Source organism: Lagopus muta, chromosome 5 (assembly GCF_023343835.1).
Source record: "Lagopus muta isolate bLagMut1 chromosome 5, bLagMut1 primary, whole genome shotgun sequence".
In the NCBI taxonomy this organism is placed as follows: domain Eukaryota; kingdom Metazoa; phylum Chordata; class Aves; order Galliformes; family Phasianidae; genus Lagopus; species Lagopus muta.
The window spans coordinates 13,214,041-13,235,932 of record NC_064437.1 but is presented as its reverse complement, the minus strand read 5'-3'; the positions used below and the strand labels follow the sequence as shown (position 1 = coordinate 13,235,932).

The following is a 21,892-nucleotide window of genomic DNA, read 5'->3' as shown; positions in this document are numbered from 1 at the left end:
ATTCTTTCTTTTGAATATTTGGAAACCAGCTAACTTTGCAGCCATCATGTATTTGCCATTTAAATTTATGCCCTTCTGCTTCACTAGGACTGTAGCTTTCAAATTTAAGATTAAAGCAATGAAAAATCAAGTTGAACCTTGGAAGTAAATTAAATACCCTATGGCTCTAGTCTCTGACTGAGGACTGTTATTTCAGTGCATTTCTTGAGTGTAGCTCTTAACCAATACACAATGGCTTTTTGCTGCTCAAAAAACACTCCAGAACCAATTGCTTTTAAGTGTTTCTTTTTAGGAGCTGACAAAGATGGATGAGGACAGGGCTAACTGTGACATTGTTCTAATCTTGGATCTGTGCTACTGCTGTGATTCCAGTTATGAAGGGAAATATGTGTGCTTCGGTTACTTACCTCATCAGATTTTGTAGATATTTTAAATCACAATAAAACCTACAATACCATTGCCAATACAACCGTGGTTTTGATAAATAAACTGTTTAGTACTTACAATAAGGTTGAGGTTATGATTCAGAAGGTATATTATTCTGAATATCCTGGAGAACTACTTTTTGGTCAATAAATTTTATGGTCTAATTATTATTGGCTTTTGGCAAAAACTAAAGCTAGTGTGTGGGAAGTGTGGTGTACATCGTTTTTCTTGTTTGTTTTGGTCATTCCAAGTATTCACTTTATGTACAAAATTTAAGGCATGTTATTCTTCTAGACTTTCTGACTGCTTGCTGTATTCCTCTGTAGGTAAGCAATACAGATGTAAAACATTCCTATAATAGGATACTGGAGTTGCATCTCATTATTGATGAAGACAGAAATTCTATTTGGATCCCCTACAATGAATTAAAGTAGATAATAACCTGGGATTTGTAACCAATTCTGCCTTTAAAGCAGTTTTTATAAATCAGGTCAGTTGCTGTTAGAGAGGCTCCTGCGGATCTGCATCCTTTCCCAACTGCTGAATTTCTCCTTTTTTCATTCGTAAAAATATGTTTAAACATTGTATTTTAAACGATGTACCACATTAAGGCCCAAATACTAAGCTGTGGGGAGGAGTTTGTTTTTACTTAGTGCTTTGTAGATTCTGGAGTTTCTCACCTGTTTATCAGCTGTTTGAAAAGTATTCCTACCACTAATATACTACCACTAATAAAATACTACCACTGAGTGCTGTTTGCAGTTATCTTAGTGAGGTTGTTGGCCAAAATATATCATGTTCATTACAACACAGGAGATCAACCACCAGTCCCCATACAGGCACCTTGGTACTCCCAGTGAAGCTGAGCAAATTGAACAATAGTAGGAAGTGATGATACAATATGGTAAACAAGTTAGTGATTGTGTAAGAGCAACTTTCTTGTACTTTCATGACCAGAGAGAGCTTTGAATAGATGTCTCTTGTGAGTACACTTGGTAACATATTCAAGTCTTGATTTTTGTTTAGCATTTTCGCATTAGGTGCTGAAATTGCAGGCAGATGTCTACTAATATATTTCAAGCTGCTATGGAGTATCCTCCTTGTTGCTAAACATCCTTTTGTGACAGTTTGTCAGAGTATTTGTGGGCCATGTGTGATGATTGCAGATTGTCTTCAGGTGGGCTGAAATAGCTTGATGATCTGTGGGCCTGGAAAATGGGAGATGCTATGGGACAGACTTTGTGTGGGGCTAAGGTGTGGCTCTTGAAACACACAGGTCTGTAGAAATGCTGTATGTCCCTGAACTTGAGGCCAATTTCCTACTAAGCCAACAGCACCAACTTGAAGCAAGCATGTAATAAGTAGGAAAACCCTTCACTACTATGATGAACACAGATCTGAGGGAGCAAAAAATCTTAGTTATTTAGGTCACACTGAAAATACCAAACTCTGATATTTGCTCAGTTTATGCTCAGCAGTCTGCTTTCCCTTACATCTTTTCATGTTTCTGTGAAATTTTTTGTTATTTCTATTTTCTGTGTAACTGGGGAATAAGAAGGGGAGCACTGTGCTTTGCCCTTCCATATCTGTGGTCATCTGCCAAGTGGTGCAATTGCATCTGGAGTGCACCTCCATTGCAGGGTGAAGACTCCTCATGTTAGGAGCTTTGGGGATTTCTTCTGAGCTACTGTGCATTTCCAGATGCTTTTGACAACACTGAGTAAATTGCACTAATAGACTCAGATGAAAGCAGTCTGATAGTTTCAAAATCTATATTAAAATATTCAACTGTTGGTAATTACTTATCTTTACACAGGCAGTCCAGTTAATTCAAATAAAACTGGCAATCCAATTTTTGTAGAGCATCACCTCAGTAAATACAGGAAAAAAAAGGTAGAACAGTGAGAAACTTGAGAAATGTCTGTTGTCTTTGAGAGCTATTGTCATAGATACCACAGCTTGAGCTCTGAGGTCAAGATTTCAGTTTATATGTGTAAAGCTAGGTACGTGCAAGGCCTCATGACTTCTCAAACTGGTTACCAAACACGGAGTGATTTGCTAGTAAATTATTCTATCATTCTTAATGCTTAAATCTATTAAACTACATCTATTTTAAATGTACATATGCAAACTAGCCTCTTTTTATTTGAGTACACGGCATCGGTTTAATAGTTACTGATGGGATCCTCATTTCCTTGGAGAATCTCACTGATTTTGAGTGCTCATTGGAATAGATTCTCAAGTTGCACTGTTTTATTTTAAGTTTGAATTTGATATTCCCCCGGTCTCTATTTTGATCTGATTAAGTCAACCGTTTTCTGGGATGCTTGCTCTTTGGGGAAAAAAGGGCTTGATGACGTGAGAGATACTATTTAGTGTTGGAAAAATAACCTTTTCATTTCCATACTGCATCAGGACTGAAAGTGAAGGATCATGAAAGGCAGAGGTCATGTGGAAGCACCGTGGAACAAATAACTTGGGAAATGAAAGAATGGTTTGTTCAAAAATGCTTTTATGTAATCTAGACCAGAAGAAAATCTTTTGGGGAGCATAATAACTTCTTCTGATGAACTTTAATTTTGTAATAGGAAAAAAGAGCTTTTTTTATTATTATTATTTTTTATTTTTCTCCCTACAGCAAATTACAGCTTGTAACCAAGGAAACAAGCAGTATTCCATTTATTATAAAACCTTGTTTTCCTTCTGTACCCGACTGCACCCAGGCGTCCTCCGAGCCTCTGTTACTATTACTTTCGTCCTGTTACTTTTGTGCATCTTCTTGAAACTGTTCCCTTTGATGGACTGAAACATCTGTTTTGGTCTCTGTGTGAGTGCAACATTGTTACCCTCTAGCAAGAGTACCTGACCTCAAGAAGGGACCTCCTTGTTTCGCTGGCCATTGCTTCCATGGTTTTTTCAGTGTCTCTGAATGAAGATTTGACACCTATTAGAGGAGTGCATAATTCAGCTGTGGTGATTAAAATTCTCTCTTTTATAGACCTGTCAATAGAAGAGCTTCTTCACAGGTCAGTTTGAAGAGATTTTTCTGAGAATTACTCAATCTAGTGACTTTGTTTTACATATGGCCTAACTAATTGTCCTCAGAGTACTCCAAGGGTCACCATAAGTCTTTACTATCCAGTTGTGGATGCGCGCCAACAAGTTGGTTGGCTGGTAGTCCGTAAGGATGGGAGCTGAGAATTTCTATTACAGTGTTGAACACTACGTCTGTAGATAAAATATTCATGCCTGGGTGTTTGTGGTCCCTATTAAATAATCTGAAAAGCATTCTACTCTAAAGAGTAGAATATATAAAGAAAAAGAGGAAGTCAACAACGTAGTGTAGATTTGAGCTTTATGGACTACTTTCAGAGTATCGTGACTTTATAGAAACTCAGGATTGATATTTTTCTCTGTTGCATCAGCTCTGCAAGTTGCTTGATTTTTATTGCTATACGATAGCTTGTAAATAGGAGTATATTTGTAAAGGCTGCCATTTCTAACAGGGAAATATTAGTCATTTTGACATTTTTTCCAAACTTGAAGGTTTTTATCCAGTACAGCTGTGAAACAACTGCTAGGAATCTGTATATATGCATACAAGTCCTTAATTGGCAAGCAGACATACTTAAGTGTTATTCCCAGAAACTAAACATGTCTTGTACTCTGGTGGTATTCTTAGCTTGAGAAACAGATAACATGCAGTATCCAGTGAGTCACTGTGTCCAGTACTGCTTTTCCTTAGCTGTGCTGGTAAAGAGGACGCATGCTTCACTTTCACTGTCTTTGTATCTAATTTTAGCAGGAGGACTTTCAGGGCGCCTTCTCAGCTGAGGATGTCCAAAGTATTAAAACCTCAAAATGATCTGCCAGTTTTGATTCAGTTTGTTCTCAGTGTCAAACACTGTATCTACCTCTAAGGATCTGCCTTTTATTACCTGTTGGATAAATACAGGTTTCAGAGTTAATTTGCACAACTCTGAACAGATGTGAGGGTGATGTTTTTGTTTTCTTTCAATCAGAAATCATAAAAGAACATCATAATCTATTCCATTAGAGAGCTTTTAAGGATAGCTTCTCTCTTGAAATGAAGGAAGATCTTGCAGCTCAATTTACCTGTTTTTAGAATTTCTTACCATAAATGTGACTTGTCTGGAATAGAATAATTATTCTCTCCTTCTCTCTGATGAATATACATACAAGTAATGCTGTGATAATGTTGCCAATGTACATCTTGCCCAAACTTATGATAAAATTCATTTCACATCACAAGTCATGGCTACAACTTGACTTTTTTACTGCAATTTTTGCTATATATAGCAGAAGAAATACCTCATGCTCTGTACAAAGTTATTTTAAGTAAGTTTTGCAAACACTGCATGCAGCAGTATGAACTCATCTAAAGCTTGGATAAAGAACTTGAGCCAAAGTCAAGCACCTGAATGTTTAGACCAGAATTTCCCTCCTGAGTGTTCTTCTAATGTTTTAGCTAGTTGTTCTCATGTATGTGGGATTTTCACATGTTGAAGTGTATTCTGAGATTTAAAAAAAAAAAAAAAAAAAAAAAAAAGTGAATGTTTTTAGCAATAGACATGAAAATTTCAGACAAATGATTTAGAAACTCACTGTTCAGATACTTGACAAGCAAGACTGTCTTTTAAATTTCATCAGTTGTGTCATGAAGTATCTTGAAACTGTGGTCATGTATTACAGGGTGATTACTGACCAATCATTTCTAAAAATGCTGATAAAAAGGAAAGTGGAAAAAGGTTATTAAAATAATTTCAATTATTTTCCCTTTGATATCTTAAAATGCATAATGCATGGTGTCTGATTTCGATATGTTAATTTAAATATGGTTTCAAATTCCTATAAATTCACTGGGATTTGAAGAGTCAGAAATTTGCAGTCTCAGTTGAATTCAGTATTGCCTGTTTTCACTCCCCAGTCTTCTGCACATAAATGAAAATAAGACAGTGAGATAGTATAATCTTGTAAATTAATACTGCAAAATTATTTTTCCCTGAAACAAAATGATTGAACTGCATTAAAGTTTTACATCTACAATAACTTGCTTTGTCCCTGAAGTGTTACTTTTGACTTATTAGACACAGTTCCATAGTTAGTTTTCTATTTTTCATTTTTATTTTTTTAGGATTTATGTATAACAAAATGTCTTATAACTTTTAAAACAAATAATTCTCCATTCCAGAACTAATATTTGCTACAGCCAGAGACGGAAATGGTACGAATAGAGCGTTAAAATCCCATCATTTCGACAACTTCATCATTTTCTGAGAACCTGGAACGTAATTTGGGCTCTGCTTCAGCACTGTCTTAGATTATAATGCCATCCTTGCCTAATGAGGGAGGTATGCAGGTCTTATATTTTTTCTATAGTCTATTAATTATTTCTGTTGTCTTGTACCTGTAAGTTGCAGTGAAGCTATAACTGACTAGTTTAGATGCTACTTGATGGTATTATGGTTTTAGTTCATTTGTATACATTTTTTAAGACACAAATGTTATGCTGATAGTTAAAACATTATTTTTCAAAGATAACCATGGAACTGCTGCTGTGACTTTGCAATCGGAACTACCCTACCAAAGCACAATTAAAAGAAAAGTCAGAAAGAAGAAGAATGGAGTCATCACTGCAAATGTTGCTGGCACAAAATATGAAATTGGTAGGATGCTACATATCTTGTTTTCATCATAATAGCCATTGATGTGAGTGAATTGCTAACTAATGGGGTGAATTAATGGGCTTTGCAGATTGACAGTGAGTCAAGTCCAAAGGATTTTATTTTCTAGGAAACCTTAGTTCTTTTTTTTATAACATTGTGTTGATGATTTTGAACACTGTACATCTACTACTCATGGAAGGGCTTTGAAGTGAAAAAAACCTAATTAATCAACGTGTCTGTGGAAAAAAAAAAAAAACACCTTAATTATGAATCAGGTAAGTGTTTGAAGATATACTTAAAGCCTTAGAAGATGAACGGTGTAAATTTAATGTTGAATAGGCTTATTATTATATAGAGGTTTCTCAATTAAAATCTAATAAAGTTTTACATTTTAATGCTTGGGGCTACTATCGCATTAAATTTATAGTTTGCATTCTGCTGTGGAAGAAACAATGTGCAATACTAGAATATTGTAATTTGGCCTCAGGCTTTTAAATTGTGTGTTTGTGGGAACAGCATGGTATTTCTGTATTGTGGTGGAATAGTGGAAGAGAATCTGGGAGGCAGCACTAATGCTGATTCTTGATTAAGAGCAAATAATAACACTAAATATATGCACAATGAGTTTGTTCTGATAGTTGTCAAACAAACAAACAAAGAAAACCCCCACAAAAACCCAAAAGGCGAAGAGTGAAGATGTGTAGCTTACCCTTCCCAAAAGGATAATTATTATTGACTGAAGAACAACACTTCCTCTAGCCTTATTTCTTTTCAATTGTGTAAATATTTCAACGAATTTTTCAGAGACTGCAGGGCTATTAATTATTTCAGAGACTTTCAGTAGCATCTGTGAAGCTTCAAAATGAACTGTCTAGGCTGGAAGCCAGTGGAGAGTTTCTCTCAGGTTCAAGTTGAACTAATAATGACAAACTTCCAAATTCCAAACTCATAGTACATTCAAATGGACTTGCTGATTTTTTACCAGGTGGGGAAAATGTAAAATCCAGAGATGTGCCTTCTCTAAAGAGGCAATTAATAACTTCAGGCAGAAAATATCTCTTTTAAATTGCTTTGTTTTGTAGTTTTTCAGAAAAATCTATCTTAGAACCTGTGTTATGCCTGGCACAGACAGACTTTTCTCTTTTTTTATCTTCAAATAATGTGTGCATGCGTTTTTGTAGCTGTAATATTCTTGACTAAAGAAGCCTTGTCCCTTCTGCAATGATGCTTATACGCATCATATTTTTAAAATTAACATAAATGATGGTCAAGATTAAATCTAAAAGCTGTGCAAGTGGACCTTTACTAGATCATTGTGGAATAACTTGAAGTTATTTGTGGTTCCCCACAGTGATTGCCTCTCATTTAAGCACTAGTACGAAGTCCTATAATGTTGTAGTTACAGTTTTGAAGTAAGCTAACGGAAATATTTCGAGTTAAATAAGAGCTTGCATTCTAATATTGCTCTTAAACATAGGGTTGAATGTTACATATGTTCAAAATCTTGATTATTTTTTCAAGTTTTGAAAATTAATGTGCTTTAGATAGTAAAAATATTCCTTAACTACGCAATTTCTCTGTAGTACGCATTGTAATACAAGAAATGGGATTTGTGAAAACACGCGATGAAGATGAAACAGCTAATCTTATTTGGAGTGATTCTGCTGTGCAACAGGAAAAGATTGCTGAACTTCGGAACTATCAGGTAGAGCATAGTTTGTACTTCTGACATGTTTCAGTAAACTTTCACTTGGAGTCCTTCAGTAACACCTTTTGGTCAGTTGCGTGTATAGAGAGGGAAAGAACAAAAGAGCAAAACAATGCTAGGCAGACTGTAACAAGACTACACCACTATATATTTTGAAAAAATTATTCTCTTTTCTGTAGTTATTTGTTCATACCATTTGGAATCTGGTGTTTAAATGTTTGGAGCTATTCTTTCATGCTTTTGTCTGCCCATGAGATGCTATGAATAGTCACAGTTAACAGAAGATACATTCTCTTGAATGATTTAGATGTAATAGTGACTACATTTGCCTGAGCATGGAGTTGAATGTTTTGAATGATTATTGGTATTGATTTTACCAGAAAAGCTAAAAAGTATCCGTTTACTTTCTCTTCTTACTCCTCCCTCAGAGAATCAACCATTTTCCAGGAATGGGAGAGATCTGCAGAAAGGATTTTCTGGCAAGAAACATGACTAAGTAATCTTTCTTTTAGTACTAAGAAGTTTTTTTTCAGTGATTTAATGCAGTAAAATGCTGAATTATTGCAAGGTTTGTTTACCTTTAAGAAGAGGCTCTGAGAGGATTAAGAATAATCTTCAAAGTTCCTCTGGCTTTTGGTCATGGACCTGTAGTACCTGTTTGGGCTATATTTTATCGTTCTGGTTGACTTGAGTGGGAAATGATTTGGTTCAGCTTTGTGTCTATTGCTGCAGAATGCCTGACGTAGCTTGACATTATTATGTAATGGATGTAATATATAGACCCAGAAATTAGTTCATGTAATGCTAGAAAAGTATAAATGACAAGTATGTGAATAGACATTACTTGTTTTTAAAATAACCAATGATTATATTTTTGTATATTTCACATTAAAAATGTGAAGTGTTTTACTTTTAATGTAAGAAATGTCAAATAAGCTAATTTGTCTTGTTTATACATTTGCCTTCCTTTAGTGAAATAAATGAGAATTATGTTAGCTTAAAATCTGTGAGTAAGACCTGTGAGAAAACAAAAGTAAATGATGATTCATCAGCTTAGTAATAAGAAAGAGCCTAGAGAGAGATGTGTGTGAATATTTTGATCCTTCTAACCTAAATTAGTTTAAACAACAGTTTTAAAAAGTTAATATTTTGGGCCCAAATTTTATCTATACTACATTTGCCCTTACCAAAATAGAATAATGTTCATTTATTAATATATTTAATGTAATCTGTTCTCTCTTTTGTGTCCTCTCTTTCTTTTTCTGCTTTGTAAATACTATGTATCATATGTAGAATATATGCAAATAGTACATGCATTGCTATGGTGCCTACAAATCCTGCTTATGGACCAGAATCTCCTTGTTCTGGTCCATAAGTATCTGCTGCTCAGGAACTTCTCACTGCCCCTTCCAGACTTAACTCTAAGTAAAAGCATGGAGATCGACTGATACAAGTAGCTATTTGGAGACTTCTTTGAAGCAATGGAACTATTTTGATTAGCTTGAAAGGCAGCACTATCCTTGTATATTGCCACACTTCTGTGGTTTAAAACAAATGTTCAAAATGAGCAAGAGGTTGATGTTATCATGCACATGTTGTTTTCTAATACAATCTCATTATGCCTCTCTCAACCTACTGAATTCAGAATTTGAAGCATTTTAAAGATGCTGAAGGTGGAAATTGCATATATTAAAGATGATTTTTTCATTTTCTTCAAAGAGAATCTACAAATGTCCAGAACTTGCTTATCTCTACATCCATTTCTTGGGAGAAGTAAGCAAACAGCATAAAGAGGAAAGTGAGAATGAAAAGATTTAGAATAAAATTGTATACCTACAGTGATACTGAATCGTTTTTCATCAGAGGAACCATTTTGTTTCCATATGCAGAAGGGTGGAAGGGAAATAGTGTAATGTGTAGCGAGTGTAATATGTAAGTGTATGTAACTTCTTACCTATTTCCTAGCAGGGAAAGTATAGGAACATAGCAGAAATGAACCAGTAGCAGCAGAAACGAAACTGAGAACAAAAGAAGAGTAATTTTGAGAGTAATGAGAGTAATTTTCAAGCAGAATAATCAGAGTGGAGGAAAAAAAAAATAGAAGGTGGCATTTTAAGGCCAACTAAATCTTGTTTTTTATAAATGGTCTCAGATGCAGTCTTCTCCTTTGAGTGATGAGAGTGCCAATCAAACAGGTCAAACAATAAGTATGGCAAAAGTTTTACAGGTGGAATGGGAAAGGGAAGAGCCATGTATGAGATGACTTTTTATGCAACACCTTTGTTGTTTACCTGTTTACATTTAAATTAACTGATTGTGGACAGAGGACTTTCTCATTCCCCACTAATTTCTTTCGTACTTGAAAAGTCAGAAGATCTTGAAACATAGGCAGTTGGAACCTGTGTTATTTGATTGGTAAGTCAGTTCTTCAGAAACCTACATTTTGTACAAAACACCTTTGATTCTTTTGCACAGAATGCACTTGGAGAAACAAGAGCAAGGTCTGACCAGTGAGTTAAACAGCACTCAAAAGAACAATACTTGCTTTTTAATTCTCAGATCTCAGTCCTGGTAAGGACTGCAAGGCTAAAGGACAGAATAGCACAGTGAAGAAATGGTTACCAACAGTAGTAGATAACAGATGTACTAGCAAATAGAGCTATTGTAAGGGGATAGGTCTTTGTTCAGGAAGCTGCTTGATGTTCCTATACCGTTTGTGAATAGGGCCAGGCAGGAAAGAACAGAGCTGAATTCTTCTGTCAAAGATTTCAGTGTGCACCAGAACTTGTAAACAATGATAAGTATTCAGCTTCATGTTATGAAGTGTTTGTAGTCTACTCAGTTATGCGTAAGATTAAAAAAAAAACAAGGCACACAGAACTGATGTAATTGCAGTCAGAAAATAATCTGTAATACCATCAAGTTATATACTTCTAATATTGAATTCTATGAATTAATTAAATAGCATGTTTCTGTCACGTAACTTGAGGATGTGCAGGATAAATAATTTGGAGGGAAAAGTGAATGGACGAAGAAGTTGCTTTTTGCCTAAATATAGTAATATAACTATATTTAATATAATAATACATAGTAGTATATAAAAACTAGTTTTAAGTATGCATGAATAATGATTATAATATTATTTTATTTTATTCTGAATATTTATTGGCTTTCATCGGGTTAGATTTTAAAAAATGATTGTTACATTGAAGCTGCAGGAGCACTGAGTCTCATGCAGTACTTCAAGACTACTTCAACTGATGTGGTTCCTGCTGAGCTTTTGTTGAGTAGTTGGCTGAACAAGTTGGTGACAGTCTATCTATTATACCAGTAGGTCTTGGCTGCAGTCCTAGTCTTACAGATGCAGTTGGCTGTTCTGTTTCTTCTGCTAGTGTTTGAGTCACTTAAAGAAAAACTGCTTTATACTGTATGAGGATTGTGTGGGTTCGGAGCAGAAATGAAATATTGAAATGATATTGTAAGTCTCCTTTACATTTAAGTTATCCTGACACAATTAGCTTCCATTAGAAAAGAATAAGTATAGCTAAATCTGGAACTAATTAAAAGATATTAAAATTCACCATAGTGCCATTTTAAAAAACTGAAGTCTGGGCAATTTGCTTTGCCAGCTGAAAGTTGCATGCTTAAAAACAAGGGACCTGTGGATATTTGTATTTTTGATGTGTCCACCCTAAATGCTACAGACCGTTGTCCAGTTACCCGAGCTAACTTCACAGAAAGCAGAAAGCTACATATGGAGTTTCAGGAGTTCTGAGTACCTGAAACATGCCAACTGCTTCAGTATTTAACTCAACTAAGACTAAATTTATCCTGCTGACAACTGAGGTATGCTAGTCAACATAGTACAACTTAGTCTAGATTGCTTATTAAACTTGGCTGCTACCAGTATGTATCCAGCCAGCACTGCCAACCTGGTGTGGGTATATAAGCTTTCTATCTGCCAGCAATACAGCTTTGGGTGATGGAAGTTTCTACTAAGCTTCTGCACTGGAACGAACTGCCCAGATAGTTTGTGGAGTCTCCTTCCCTGGAGATATTCAAGACCCACCTGGATGCCTTCCTGTGCAACCTGCTCTAGGGAACCTGCTTTAGCTGGAGGGTAGGACCAGGCAATCTCCAGCCTTCCAACCCCATGATTCTGTGATTCTAACTGCATTCTCTACTGTTCTTCCTCTAAGATCTCTCTTTGCATTCAGACTGTAGAGGTATGAAGTCAGACATGCTCACACCTCAGCTGCCCCAGCTATTACAGCAGAGAGATCAGGTCCTTGCTTCATCTTTTAACCAGAGTCAGTTTATGAGCTTGTTCCCATGTCTTAACCTTCGTTTTGTTTTACTTTGTTCGTCTTATATTTTTTTCTTGTGTTACCTTATATTTCTTTGCTTTCTTTTGAAAGCGTAAATGAACAAAAACTAAAACAGGAGTTAAATGTGTGTCAAGGAATGAGAGGAATGCCAGTAAGATAAGCAAATGCAATACACCGATAAGAAAAATGAACAAGATTTTGCTTTTGTTGTTCTTACAGTATACATTCTTGAAGTTGGTTAAGAGTAAAGTTCTGTGGCATACATTTTTTTTTTCTTTCTTTCCTTTTAAAGTATTTTGCCAATAAAATTTCCTTGTCAGATTACTGTAAATACTATTTAATCAGAAGGCTTGTTTCCATCAAAGTAGTTAAAATTTTTTCAACTCAACTGCACTTTTTGCAGAATGATCAAGTGCCAGCCTCAGGAGTATACGTTTATTCCTCAAACATGGATTTTCCCTGCAGAATACACACAGTTTCAGAACTATGTAAAAGAATTGAAGAAGAAACGTAGACAGAAAACTTTCATAGTAAAGCCAGCTAATGGTGCAATGGGACATGGGTAAGTTGCATGTTCATTTCAGTCTTCTTATCCAGAAAAAATGAAATCTAGTGCTATTTAAATTGTTAATTGAAGCTGTTTATCACTAAGAAGTTTGTTTATCAGTTGTATATCAGTATAAAAAGATCATCTATTGGAAAAACGCTTAACAGCAAGAAACAGCTAGAATATAAAAAATAAATTAAAGTGGTATTTTCATGCTGTTCTGAATGTGGCTTAATTAGGAAATACATTTTCTGATAATTATCATGTAATTCTTAAGATCAAGGTTTTTTATTAATTGTGAAATTATCCAAGCAATAGATATATTGTAATCTGTTGTGCTTTAACTTAGAGTGCGATCGTACTGAACACAAATGTCAGGGTTTCAGTAGTTGTGAGGGTGTTTGTGTGGAAGACAATCAGTATCTTCCATAGCTCTGAAAACATTCCAAGTACCCTACTACCCTACTGCATGCCAAAAGTGTGACACAAAAGTATTTGAGAACAGCATCCTCAAGGTGGAGGAGAAATGGAGGAGGCACAGTTTTGGAAGGATGTGAGATATGCCAGAAGAGGGACAACCCTGAAAAGACTGTGACCTACAGCTGAGTTGAAACTGTTCTGCCTGTGTCAGGACAGAGAAAAATGAGATGAGATTAAATATCTCAATTAATTCTTAACTCTGTTCTTATTTTTACCTATTTTTATTTCTTTTTTATTTCTTTTTTATTGCTTTAATATCATCTTGGATTATACTGCATAGTATAGTGTTTTTCCTAAGTTTTCATTTCTCTTGATAAGGACAAAGATGAAAAGTAACAGGTATTTCGTGTTAGGAAAATATGGGAAAGAAAAATGATGGAAACTAGAGAGAGTGCATTCTGCCAAATGATTTGTAAGTCTAGAGGGAATAAATTATTATACTTTTTATTTTTTTAATCGAAGTGCAACACTTGCACTTGGACCTTGTTGAACCTCATTTGGTTTACGTGGGCTGACTTCTTAAGCTTTTTCAGGTTCTTTTGGCTTCTGCTGTTTACAAAAGAAAAAATAACAAACCAAAGCAACCCAAAATAACTCAGGTACCAGCTACAAGGCAGGGAACTAAAAGCCATCTAAGCAAACGACGATTTTTCTATACCCTACAAAACAACTCTGTAAGGTCTTTCTGCACACAGTATTTAGTCTGATTACCCGACTGAATGACAATAATAACGTATTTCTTTTGTCTCAGTCCTACATTTTAAGAATAACCTTTTTTTTTTTTTTTTTTTTTAAACTAGGATCTCTTTAATAAGAAATGGAGAAAAGTTACAAGCTCAGGATCACTTGATTGTTCAGGAATATCTTGACAAACCATTTCTTATGGAAGGCTACAAGTTTGATTTGCGTGTATACATTCTTGTAACCTCCTGCGATCCATTAAAAGTATTTTTGTATCATGATGGACTGGTGAGAATGGGCACAGAAAAGTATCATCCTCCCAGTGACTCAAATTTGGTAAGTGGATGCTCATTCCATTTATTGCATATATATGTAGAATTTCATCGGTGTAACATTTGGAGGAGAAAGAATAAAATGGTGACAAAAATTTGCATTTAATATTCATGTGGCAGAATTTTTCAATTGTCACTGAAGAGAAACGAAGTATTTAACTGATTTCTATACTTGTGACATTCATAGAGAATATATTGCTTATGTATAAAAAACACTCTTCTTACTCATCTATAGGATAGAGCTTAAATTTTTCCTGAAAGCAAGCAAAAGAAGTCAATTATTAATGTTCAGCCCAGAACAAATGAAGTAAAGAAAGTAATTCCAACAACAAGTTACACTGTTTTCATATTTCTCTGAGACTGAGTTCAGGGGATGCAGGGGGAGTTAGGCCTTATACCCTGTTAGATTGTTTTTAATGTCCCTGAAGTGTAGAGTTTCTCCTGAGGATCCTGCAAGGTTTCAGCCATTGTTTTAGGAACCTATTCAGGAAATAGAAAAAAAGCAACAACAAACAACCAGAGATGTGAAGACCAAGGCATGAGAGAGGGCACTAAAATCTCTGAACATCAGGGAATTTGTTGACTTTTATAAGTGACTGCTTCTTCTGCAGGGAAAGAAGCATGGAATTATATCACCCATTTAATGTTTACCCAATATACTTGTTAATTTTAGGATGATGCAGCAAAGCTGCCTATAAGCTTGCAGAGAACCAAGAAAATGGTAAAGGACATGCTAAAAGATGCTTTAATCCTGTGCTGTTGAGAGGTGCAGCCCTTCTCTTCTGGCACAGACTTAAGTACAGATGGCAATAAAGAAAAGACTTGGATTTGATGCATCGAGGCATCAGTGGATTTAAATTTCTTATATGTCACTCTGTACTCCACTGCTTCTTTATCTTTCCTTTTCCAGAGTGATATATTTTTAGAACTGCTTCAGTGTAATTATACAATAGAAAATGTATGGTGAGCCATTAACTCTACTTGTCACTTAAAATAGTGTTCTTTTGAAGATTGCAGGTTCAATCTGAATCCCAGGAGAAATGGTGCATTTGGAAAAGTTCCAGTCCTATATTTGGAACAGCTTGCTTTTAGTGGTTTTTATTGTTACTAATCTCAGTGTTATCAGCACTGAAATATGCTCTGAGTTGATAAACAAGCAGCAGAACAAGCACTTTTCTCTGTGATCTTGCAACTGTTCATGTCTGCCTTTGTATGAAATAACCTGGCTTGTCGCTAATGACATTGTTCCATAGTGACACTGTTCCAGGTGAATTCAGACTAAAGATTAGTTTATGTGTTTAACTCACGTTCTAAAAACACTTTCAGGGTAGGTTTTTGTTTTTTTGTTTTAATCTGGAAAATAATTAAATTTTCTGAAATAATTTAATTATGTGGAAAGAATACTCAAAACAATAATAGGCTTCAGAATCATTCTCAAAGCCATAATTGGAAGCCATGTGAGAAATTCATTGCTTGTAGTGCTACTGTTAATTAGCCTGCAACTAAATTATGTGTTTTGTTTTTTTTTTTTAATTTTATTCATTTTTCTTAAATGTACGTGTAGTGAGATAAATGACAGCAGAAGGTTTGTGTTGTCTATTGTCTGTCTGATCAAAAAGGAATTGGAACAGAAAGCTTATGGCAAGCTTATAACATTAACTATCACTCAAACAAGGAATGAAATATAGCAGACAACAGTCTCTGTGGACTGTCATCATGATAGTGTATGTGGAAAGCTGAGTTAATACTTGTAGTGGAAGAGATACAAATATATAAATAATGATTTATAAATTGAAATTTAAAGGCTTTGTTTCTTTTTAATGTAGCATGAATCAATTGCTGTTTATATTTTCTTACATAAAGAAACACTCATTTATGTAAAGTATAGTTTGAAATTTATCTCCCTCTAATGTATGGCTACCAGCCACTCAAAAATGAGCAGTTCTGGCAGATAGCAACATGACAGATGAATTTATATGTAGGAGATATTTTAAAGTATTGCTATAATGAGAATGTCTTTCATAAATAAACTACAGTGAAAACTGAAATGTGGGATTGTCTATGAAACAGATGTCAGAGTGTTTTTTAGCACTTCAAAGTACCATCTTTGTTGTTTGCTTCTCATGCAGTGTAATTTTTCTGTAAGTTATGACAGTAGCTTTCCACATTTCTATGGAGTTTTTTACATGCACACCTGTAAAAATGGCACGTATATTATCTAACCAGATGTTGATTGGATGTTGATCTACTGCTATTGCAACTGGCTTAAATATGAGCCCAGGTTATATAATAAGGCTACAACATTCAGTATGTGAAATCTCCAAGAACCAGAAACACTAAACCTGCACATTATGTATTTGCAAATATGAACTGTGTCATTACTGATTTAACCTTTTCTTTTAATTTTTTATAATTGGTCATTCTAGAATAACATTTAAATTTCCTTTTTTCTTTTCTCCGTATTTTTAGAGCCAACTGTACATGCATCTGACCAACTACTCTGTGAATAAACATAATGAACACTTCGAACGGGATGAAACAGAAGACAAAGGAAGTAAACGCTCTATCAAATGGTTTACTGAGTTTCTTGAAACAAATAATCTTGATGTCTCCAAATTCTGGAATGATATTTCAGTAAGATGGAACTAATTTACTTTTCTATGTTTTTCCTTAAGTATCACTCTTAGAAAATTTATTGCTTCTGCCATCGCTTTACTCAGAATCCATCATGACTTTTGAAACATTATTAACTATAACTCTAGACAGATACACAAATGACATGCCATAAATGAAGATTAAAATGGCTAAGCTCAAGAATTTGGTTATAAAGTTAATGTTGAACTTCTTCAGTCCTTCCAAACAGTTATTCATGTAAATAGTATCATGCACACAGACAGTTGTATTTCAATTCTCAAATGTGCTTTTGTAGCATATTAATCAAATTTTATGTGAGAATATTTACAAAACTGTATTCAGCATTGCATATATCAGCAGATTGGAACCTGCACCATCCAGATCAGTGGATGTGTTACAGACATCTTTAGGTGAGGAATTTGACTGGGATTGTTACAGCTTAGGCACTGTCTGTAAATATGATTCTGAGAATATTTACTGGAAGCTATGTCATGGAATGAAATAAGGTTGGCTATGCTAAGCCTTAACCTCAATGTAACTTCAGCATTTAGACTACTGTCTATCTTAAAAAGAACTATGGAAAAAGTACTATGGAAAGTGTAGTAATGTTTTTTATAGCTATCAAAAGCATCTGTTATTCAGTATGAACATTTAGTTGGTATTAAAAATCTTCTACATTCTACTAAAGTATCTATAAAAAAATGAAATATGTAAGTTTGCTATATCGTGGTGTCATCTCTCCTGATACATTTTTCTGAAAAAAAATCCCTACAGGAGTTAGTAGTGAAGACTCTCATAGTTGCAGAGCCACACGTTCTTCATGCTTATCGCATGTGCAGGCCAGGGCAAGCGCCAGGAAGTGACAGCGTCTGCTTTGAAGTCCTGGGATTTGATATTCTGCTGGACAGAAAACTAAAACCATGGCTTCTAGAGGTAAATTCCTTTAAACAAATGTAAAATAAATTTTTAAGAGTAAACTTAACCAAGCCCCAGCTGAACTCATGTCTATGTAAGAAAACTTCCAAAGAAAATCTGTGCCTAGCAGAATGTACTGTTGTTGAGTAAATAGATGATGCCTTTTTTTTCCTGCAGCAGTTGTATGGGAACACTGTTTTGCATTGATTTTGGAGACTCACATAAGGTTGTTTTCCTGGAGAAATGTTGCATTTTAAATGTTTCTGGAACTTTTAATGAGAAATGGGCTGTTAATGCAATTGTTCCAGCTGCACTGTAGCTGAAGTTGATAGAAATTGAGTACTGCATAGATTTCCTTTGTGAGGATGGTCCTGGTAATTTTATGACTGATCCAAAAACTGTCAACAGTTGTGCTTATTTCTCTTAGAGTTGCAGTATAATTTTAGTTAGAAAAATATAAATTAGTTCACTATCTACCATACAGATACAAGCATACGCAATGGCTTTGATGTGCTGGCTAAAATCAATGAACTTCGTCTGTACTACATATACTTTTCTTTTTGTCCAGCAATCCCTTTGATTTACGTCTGCACTTTCCAGATTACCATCTATAGAATGCCTGTAGTTTGCACACAGGTTCTTTGAATGACTGAAGTTGCTCTGTGTAGGCATTTCATCTAACTTCATAGCAAATCTCTCTTCTAAGAGAGATGATGAATCAAACTCTTTGGTGAATCCATTATGAAGGACGCTCCTCTATCTCCTTGGATGTTTACATGAAATAACAAAATTTGTGGGTTTCTGATTTACTATTTATGCTGTAGGGCAGTTTCAGAGGAGAACCCCTGGATTCCTTGTTTGTGAAGGAGGAACCTGGCAAAATAATAAATACTGCTTTTGGATTTTGGATTGCTGCAGAATACTTCAGGACTTGAAAAGTTGTGTACTTGGTTGTTATTATCTTTTTAATATAGAAGGTTAATGATCTCCTCTTCTGTTTTTGATAATCCAGATATCCTTTAACTTATTTTGCTAGATGTTGATCTAAGCTAAGAGAAATTTCAAACTGCAGAATGTAGTCAGTTTCTGCACTCATACACAGATTTTCATGGTCTCTGCTTGTCTTTTTTGTAGCACTCTCAGAGCAAACACACAGGGTGTGTATATGTGTGTGTATATGTACACACATGTAACATATTTGCCATATATATACACACCATGTGTGGTATAATACTGAACAAGCATACATTGCATATATGTGTACTAGACATAAGAATGTATACCCAGTGTGTATGCATGTGATGTAAAATAATAATGCACAAGACACACAATGTGCAAAAATATAGGTATTTATATAGAGTATTTTTTTCTCAGGCTTCTCCAGCCTTCCACTCTTCTCTCGTTCCACCATTTCCCCGTTTCCGAAGCTCCCCAGGGCTGTGCTCTCCCTAGCAGTGGGAACAAGCACTAATGGCAAGGCTCTGCATGTTCCCAGAGCTGTGGGAAAACTGCCAAGACCAAATCAGGATGGCCAATCTAGTTCTTGCTTTCCACAGCTCGCAGAGCCGTTCTGTTGTAAAGTTAGCTTAATAAACTATCATAGGAAATAAACTGTGCGGCGCTGCAATGACAGCTTTCCTGAGATGACTTGTCTTTATATTCGCCGTTATCCCCGTACCGCTCCCGCCCCGGGATGCTGCCGAACTTCCGGAACCTTCCACAGCGCTGAGCGCAGGGAAACGCACCGCTGCCATCTGGTGGCGCCGGGCGGCCCTGAGCGGCGCTGCGCCGCGCCCGCGGCTGGCATCCCTCGGGCCAGCTGTTCCACGTCATTTCCAGTTTTACCATAACTTTGTGTTTTACATTTCACAGATTCTGTTCTGTATTCCTATTTTTTTTTATCATCTCTAAACCTAGTTTTATCTAGTTCACAAGGTTTCACTGTGAACATTACTTGGCTCGTTGCATTTAACTGATGCTTGAATTGTTTTTCAGAAAGTTGCTGCATAAGTATAATCTTTTGCTTGAGATCAAGCTCTTCATCTCAGTCAGCAGCATAGTTTGTAACCAGTAACAGCATCTCATCTGATGCAGTAGGGTTTTTATGGGCTACAGATTTCTTTTTTTCTTTAAATATGCTATTCTGAGAGTCACTGTCTTAATGGAGAATTTGATCCTTTCCAAAACATGCTGTCCTACAGGTTGAGTGGAGATAAAATATCTGTTACTCAAAAGATGTTGTATTTTTTTCCCACTGATTTCAGGTTTATTGAACTCATTATGTAATCTCGTTATTGAGCAGTGGAATATTTCTATTCCTACTGTATATTACTAGAAATGGGAATGCGCTTGATTGCTTCCATAAGGAGGTGAAATGCCAGACTAAAATTTTTGCCAGGTACTGATGAAGATGGCGGGGGAGTTAGTATGTTAGGCATTTGCAAAGCTTCATTTTTTAAAAATCAGTATGTTTTGCAAATGTAGCTGGAGGTGGGAGCCTTACATGCTTCAGCTTACACTGCTGAATTTAACTATTACAGGTATGAAGTCCTTTGCTGACAAGTGTTTAGTTATGAAATATGCTGAGCTCCACAACTGCTATGCTCACAAGTAGTTTGATTAAGTGTCTGTGCTGTATTTCAGTGAAAGCAAAAGTTGAAGATTTTGGTTGGGGAAATTAAAAACTTGTGGAGAGTTTAATTCTACTACTAATACTATCGAAAGATAGTTAAAACTGTGACATGATGAAAATGTGTGAGAAACGTTGTGTTCAATAGTCTATACCAAAAATACTATAGTTATAACGCAAGTGTGTGTTTTTCTCTTTTTTTTCTTTGTTCCCTTGTGTATTCTTATCTGCATCAGACTTCTGAAGTTTTGATGATAGTTTATCCAATAAATATAGCATAAACCTAACACATGACACTGAATAGGAATATCTTGTTTCTGAACGTGCTTCAGTATAAAAATATAGCCTTAGAGACTTATTTCTTCTGGCATTTAACCTGTATTGAAGTTGAATAAAGTATTCAGATTATAGTCACTAGGTATGCATGCTTCTGTGTCCCTCTGGCAGAGCCCAGCAGAAATCATTTGATCTTAGAAATGTCTCATCTTCCATCTACACTGGGTGATAAGCAGGCTTTATACTTAAGGTCAGCTGTCAAGACTGCCTTCTGAAGTTTTCTGATGTGAGAAAGGAGAGATAGTGAACAGGTGGAGAAATTTAAAAGAAAGGTTTGTTAATGCAGCATCCTTGCATGTAGTTGTACTAAATCAAAAGGCAGTTCAAACATCCATACATGCAGTGAGCATGGAATAGCCAGTTGACTTTAAATTCACAGCTGCTTTCTCTGTATTAACTTTCTAATGTATTCAGTTGCTTGGATTTTGTGTTGGATCTACTGCTACATGAAACGCTGCACTAAGACAAGTTTGCAGCAGCCATCCAGAACTGGATCACTGTTTTCACTGTCTGTCTAGTTGCTCCTCAGGACTGAGGTTACGTTAGGGTCAGGATTTCAGTCTTTAGTCATGAACTGTGTATCAAAAAACCAAACACCAACAATCCTCTGCGAGTCACAGTGTAGAGCTCCAGTTCTAACTATGAGTACAGTAGCATTTCAGGTTTTTAAGTGTCTGCCTTAAGTGGGGTGATAGTGTAATGTTTCCCAGTAGCATTTGGTTTTAGAACAGCATTTTAAATTCCTTCTTACATCTTTCCTACCCCTACCTTAGTTTTCTGCTTATTAAGCACAGTCAATGTGGTTTTGTTCAGAATAGCTTATTTTTGACAACATTCACTCTGTAGGAGAGAGACTATAAATTATTTTATACTTTTCAGAGTGTAATTCAGAGTATACTTCTAAGAGTAAATTTTTAGCACCTACAGACCTACCTAGTTCAGGTCTGTGTATGTGTGCATCTGGCAGTCCTGTGAGTTCGATATTGGACTAACGTAGCATTTTACATGTTTCAAATAATTTCTTGTATTTAACTGCATTCTAACTGAATTTAAGGATTCACTGTGCTGATTCTAGTAAAATGCTAGAAATTAACTGATTGGAAGTTTTAACGTTATATTTGTCTGCTTACTTGTTTTTGATGCATGAAAAAAGCATTTCAAAGCCAAATATTGTTAGTTGCTGTATGTT

General features: G+C 35.5%; 1 protein-coding gene across 4 annotated transcripts in view; it reads left to right on the top strand.

Moving 5' to 3' along the window:
* Positions 1-21,892, top strand: part of TTLL7 (tubulin tyrosine ligase like 7) — an 82,536-nt gene that overhangs the window by 31,336 nt on the left and 29,308 nt on the right. For all 4 annotated transcript variants that reach the window (XR_007377444.1, XM_048946968.1, XM_048946967.1 and 1 more), the window contains exons 2-9: positions 5,639-5,798; positions 5,985-6,113; positions 7,697-7,818; positions 8,250-8,317; positions 12,553-12,711; positions 13,977-14,193; positions 16,659-16,823; positions 17,598-17,756. Coding sequence is in view for 3 of the 4 variants with exons in the window: in XM_048946968.1 (XP_048802925.1) it covers positions 5,774-5,798; positions 5,985-6,113; positions 7,697-7,818; positions 8,250-8,317; positions 12,553-12,711; positions 13,977-14,193; positions 16,659-16,823; positions 17,598-17,756 (1,044 nt within the window). In the remaining variant the exon portion in view is untranslated. The remainder of the gene's footprint in view (positions 1-5,638; positions 5,799-5,984; positions 6,114-7,696; positions 7,819-8,249; positions 8,318-12,552; positions 12,712-13,976; positions 14,194-16,658; positions 16,824-17,597; positions 17,757-21,892) is intronic.